Genomic DNA, 5,656 nt, shown 5'->3' with positions numbered 1-5,656 from the left:
TATATATATATATATATATATATATATATATAGTATTACCAAAAAATGACTGTTTGTAGTTTCTTTATACATTGTAATGCTCAACTACTACAAAACCACATTGTACAGTAAATAGAAAAGTAGTAGTTAGTTGCAGAAATATATATAAATGGAGGGTTGGGTCAAAAATTTTTTTTGTTTATTTATTTATTTAATTATAAAATAAATACTTAACTCTGGTAAAAACACACATTTTTGATGCTGTGGGGGATTTGGTAGTTAATTATTAGTTAACTGTGGTAGCAGTAATCTCTATGTATTTATGTATGCATGTTTTATTTATTTACTTACTGTTAGTGAGATGACAGCAGGTGGTTTCTTCACAGTTTGTGATTGCTTAACTACTGCTCTATATTTTAACCCATATTTATTTGGGATCCTACAGCATAAATCAGTTGCACATGTAGAAGAGAGTTGCCTTATATGATTAGCTGGCCCAATTTTGGCACTCGTGTGTGTGTGCATGTGTGTCTGTGTCTGTCTGTCTGTGTGTGTGTGCGTGTGTGTCTGTCTGTGTGTGTGTGTCTGTCTGTCTGTCTGTGTCTGTCTGTCTGTGTGTGTGTGTGTGCGTGTGCGTGTGTGTCTGTGTGTGTGTGTGTGTGTGTGTGTCTGTGTGTGTGTGTCTGTGTGTGTGCGTGTGTGTCTGTGTGTGTCTGTCTGTCTGTGTGCGTGTGTGTCTGTGTGCGTGTGTGTGTGTCTGTCTGTCTGTATCTGTGTGTGTATGATCTGTCATTTAAATGTAGTTTGCTCAGGGATTTGGCTATAGGCCCCTGAAATGTCTGTCATGCCCTCATCAAATAAGATTTAATATGCTTGGCATATTAAGGGAAATATAGTATCCCTGTGGAAACTCTGTCAGAGGAAAGTACCTGTTTTCCCTGCTGTAGCCCTTCAGGTATTACCACAGCTTTCCAAGAAAACATTTTTGCCAAAAGACCCAGCAGACGGTAAGAAACAGCACCATGACATGTAGAGTCAGCTGAAATATTCCTGCATTTCAAACACTTGACCAGAAAGAAAGAGCATTGCTTGAAATTATTATTTGAATGTTTATTAATCTTCATTTATTTATTGGTGGCTGTACTAGAGGGAAATAAAAAAATAACAATAATAATGAATGGTGTCTAAATTTTGAAAACATACAGAAAAAAATGTGCTTATTTTTTCCACACTAAAATTAACACAAATATTGTTTACATCTTATGTCTATACTATTGAAACAGTAAGTTTTTTTTGTTTTGTTTTTTCTACATTGAGATTATAACGTTTATAGATTATTTTACAGTAAGTGCTTCACTGTAACCAAATGTAATGCTTATTTTAAAGAAAAGAAGGGTTGGGTTAAAATCATTTTTGTGTTTATTTATTTATTTTGATGGATGGATGTGTCAGAAGGAAGTAAAACGCTCTTACAAAATGTTAGCAAGATGTAGGCTTGGTTTCACAGACAGGGTTTAGACTAAGCCAGGATTAGGCAATAGTTCAATTAGGATATTTAAATAATTTGATATAAACGTGCCTTAGAAAATAGCATTACTGGTGAGTGCCTTGAGACAAAACAAAGGCACTGATATATTTTAAGATCAGTGCAAGTTTATTTCAGTTAAAACAGCTCAGACTTTTATTTTAGTCTGGGACTAGGCTTAAGCCTTGTCTGTGAAAACTGGGGTTATTTTATTTTCATTTTATATATTTTTGTTTTAATTAAATTGTATAATTTTTTTTTTTTTACTACCATGGTATTCTTGTAAGTAACCTGTAGTTCCATGCACCATGACAAATGATTGTCAGTACCACGGTATATATAAAGAACCTTTGTCATCTGACAGTACAATGGTGCGAACTAACACTAAAACCATTAAAAAAAAAAAAAAATGTTACTTGAAATAAAAATAAACTTGACTCTGACCATTGAAATAGAATAAAATATAAACACAATTTTCACTTTTTTTTCAGCTAGTTGTCAAGTATAACTAAAACTAAAACTGAAATAAAAATGAATAAAACTCTATAGACATATAAAGTAAAAAGTAATAAAACGAAAGTAGAAGATATAAAAATCAAACCAATTTAAAATATTAATAAACTATAATGTTAATGATACTAAAATAACACTACATGATATAGCCTTTGTTCTTTTGTACTCCAGACCCAGATTTCAGTGTCGTCTCTTCTCTCTCTCTCTCTGATCAGACATTACCACAGTATGGATGAGTTCAGTCACTACGATCTGTTAGAGGTCAGCAGCGGCCGGAAGGTGGCGGAGGGACACAAGGCCAGCTTCTGTCTGGAGGACACGACCTGCGACTTCGGCCATCTCAAACGATACGCCTGTACTTCACACACCCAGGTACACGTCTGAGACGCATTCTCTTCAAACGCTTGTTTTTCATCATTTTTAGTAATTTTCCATTAGTCATTGTTTTTTACTAACAACTACTGTTTTCATTCGCTTTAATTTTCCAGGGTCTCAGTCCAGGTTGCTATGACACATACAATGCAGATATTGATTGCCAATGGATTGACATCAGTGATGTTCAGCCAGGAAACTATATACTCAAGGTAACGTTCTCAAAGAAGGCCAAAACATTTACACTCCGTCTTCTGTTTCACACGAGCACATTTTTCATTACCTTCAAAGACAGTCTTCTCAGAGAATATCTTGCGTCTAACACACGCAAACAGAATACGACACGTCTCTCTGAAGGTTTGGCACGACGAGTCGTTTGATGTCACGCATGTCGTCTGACTCTTCTGTTTGATATCGATGATGCTGGTGCAATGCAGCCTGTGCTCATAAAGAAGACAGATACAGACGTGCCTCTTCAGGCAGATCCCAGCCGCTCACTTTCTGACCTTCAGCAAAGCAACAACACAATAGCTGAAGTATAGTGATGTTAAAAGTGGTCAGCATTATCTTCTTCTCTGAGGCTAACTGTTGAAATGCTTTCAAAACAGAGGAGTATTGAACTGCAAGCAGTCTGAACTTCCCTGCAGAAAGTGGAATGATTGGCAAAAATTATGCAAGAGACTGATAGACGGCCATGAGCTATTAAATGTATGGGGTGTACTTACTTTTTCCACAGACGATAGGTGAATTTTTGTTGAAAATATCTCAAAGTCAAATTGTTGATGTTGTTTGGTAAAACCTTATATCACCTTCAACCATGTGACCACACATATATGTTTTATGGGGTGCACTTACTTTTTCACAGCATTGACGGTCTAAATTATCTTTAAATTCCAGCTCCAGGTTAACCCAAAGTACTTGGTGCATGAATCGGACTACACAAATAATGTAGTCAGGTGCAATATCCACTACACGGGCCGCTTTGTCAAGACAACAAACTGCAAAATCTCCCAGTAAGTACAAATCGCTTTTTGAGTGTTTTAATAAATCAATAGTTACATAATGTGTTGCATATATTCATTTACACTCTTGAAAATAAAGTTTCCAAAAGGAGTTTTCATAGCAATTCAATTGAAGAGCCTTACGGAATCTTTCAGTGATCAGTTCTTAAAAGAAACGTTTTTGTTTTTTTAGTAAACATTTTAAGAATCTAAAGAATTTTTTTTTTCCACTATAAAGCACCTTTTGTGTAATGGAAAGGTTCCACGGATGTTAAAGACTCTTCCATCAATGCCAATAAAGAGTCTTTATTTTTAAGAGTGTACAGCTACGAAACTTAACAGAACAAATGGCTGTTTCTTCTGCTCCTATAGGTCATGATCTGTCAGATCTGGATGAATCTCCACGGAAGCGCTGTTCCATTGCAATGTGAATTGATGTCCTGGTGCGTCTGTGATTGTTTATTGTATATTCCTAGTTCCCTTTTTTTTTTTTTTGTGCTGTTCAAAACATTTACACTCCGTCTTCTGTTTCACACGAGCACATTTTTCATTACCTTCAAAGACAGTCTTCTCAGAGAATATCTTGCGTCTAACACACGCAAACAGAATACGACACGTCTCTCTGAAGGTTTGGCACGACGAGTCGTTTGATGTCACGCATGTCGTCTGACTCTTCTGTTTGATATCGATGATGCTGGTGCAATGCAGCCTGTGCTCATAAAGAAGACAGATACAGACGTGCCTCTTCAGGCAGATCCCAGCCGCTCACTTTCTGACCTTCAGCAAAGCAACAACACAATAGCTGAAGTATAGTGATGTTAAAAGTGGTCAGCATTATCTTCTTCTCTGAGGCTAACTGTTGAAATGCTTTCAAAACAGAGGAGTATTGAACTGCAAGCAGTCTGAACTTCCCTGCAGAAAGTGGAATGATTGGCAAAAATTATGCAAGAGACTGATAGACGGCCATGAGCTATTAAATGTATGGGGTGTACTTACTTTTTCCACAGACGATAGGTGAATTTTTGTTGAAAATATCTCAAAGTCAAATTGTTGATGTTGTTTGGTAAAACCTTATATCACCTTCAACCATGTGACCACACATATATGTTTTATGGGGTGCACTTACTTTTTCACAGCATTGACGGTCTAAATTATCTTTAAATTCCAGCTCCAGGTTAACCCAAAGTACTTGGTGCATGAATCGGACTACACAAATAATGTAGTCAGGTGCAATATCCACTACACGGGCCGCTTTGTCAAGACAACAAACTGCAAAATCTCCCAGTAAGTACAAATCGCTTTTTGAGTGTTTTAATAAATCAATAGTTACATAATGTGTTGCATATATTCATTTACACTCTTGAAAATAAAGTTTCCAAAAGGAGTTTTCATAGCAATTCAATTGAAGAGCCTTACGGAATCTTTCAGTGATCAGTTCTTAAAAGAAACGTTTTTGTTTTTTTAGTAAACATTTTAAGAATCTAAAGAATTTTTTTTTTCCACTATAAAGCACCTTTTGTGTAATGGAAAGGTTCCACGGATGTTAAAGACTCTTCCATCAATGCCAATAAAGAGTCTTTATTTTTAAGAGTGTACAGCTACGAAACTTAACAGAACAAATGGCTGTTTCTTCTGCTCCTATAGGTCATGATCTGTCAGATCTGGATGAATCTCCACGGAAGCGCTGTTCCATTGCAATGTGAATTGATGTCCTGGTGCGTCTGTGATTGTTTATTGTATATTCCTAGTTCCCTTTTTTTTTTTTGTTGTGCTGTTCTTGTGAACCTGGGTTCAAGGAACTAGCACACATACTGTCACGCTCATGCAAAATCAAACACACTCTTCACAGCACACCACAGACCAACGTCATGAAAACACACACTCGCTGCCCCCAATTAAGTCGAATTCCTTCACCATTTTTAAGTGGGTTACATTGCAAAGTGAGATCAGGTATGGCACTGTTGAACTGTAATTCTGTAATTCAGATCAGGAAAATCAGCAACTGGAAACAATCCTTCTTTTTTCCAAGACTCTCTCTGTCTGTGCCGTTTCAGCGAAGGTGCAATACTGAAGAAAGAGTCGTATGAGAGAACGGCCTGCCTGTCTGTCATCCTCCAGCTAACCTATTAAGTAAAAAACGGGTTTAGTTTGAATGAGGGGTCTGGGAAAAAAAAATGAAAAAAAAATGAAATGGCTTTGGGATTAAAGCACTTTGAATAAAAGCCTTGAATCCAAAAGCTGGAGGCAGTTTATCAAGGTGTTTTTA

The 5,656-nt window shown here is 36.6% G+C and overlaps 1 protein-coding gene across 1 annotated transcript in view; it reads left to right on the top strand.

Moving 5' to 3' along the window:
• The window catches only part of LOC107722288 (lysyl oxidase homolog 1-like), a 17,173-nt gene extending 13,289 nt beyond the window's left edge, over positions 1 to 3,884 (top strand). Inside the window, exons 4-7 of the mRNA XM_016530581.1 lie at positions 2,233 to 2,389; positions 2,506 to 2,601; positions 3,287 to 3,402; positions 3,763 to 3,884. Of these exons, the coding sequence (XP_016386067.1) occupies positions 2,233 to 2,389; positions 2,506 to 2,601; positions 3,287 to 3,402; positions 3,763 to 3,769 (376 nt within the window). The 3' untranslated portion in view covers positions 3,770 to 3,884. The remainder of the gene's footprint in view (positions 1 to 2,232; positions 2,390 to 2,505; positions 2,602 to 3,286; positions 3,403 to 3,762) is intronic.
• Positions 3,885 to 5,656: the final 1,772 nt, after the last annotated feature.

Source organism: Sinocyclocheilus rhinocerous, unplaced genomic scaffold, assembly GCF_001515625.1.
Source record: "Sinocyclocheilus rhinocerous isolate Xijiao unplaced genomic scaffold, SAMN03320098_v1.1 scaffold904, whole genome shotgun sequence".
Taxonomy (NCBI): domain Eukaryota; kingdom Metazoa; phylum Chordata; class Actinopteri; order Cypriniformes; family Cyprinidae; genus Sinocyclocheilus; species Sinocyclocheilus rhinocerous.
This window is presented reverse-complemented; position numbering and strand designations above follow the sequence as displayed.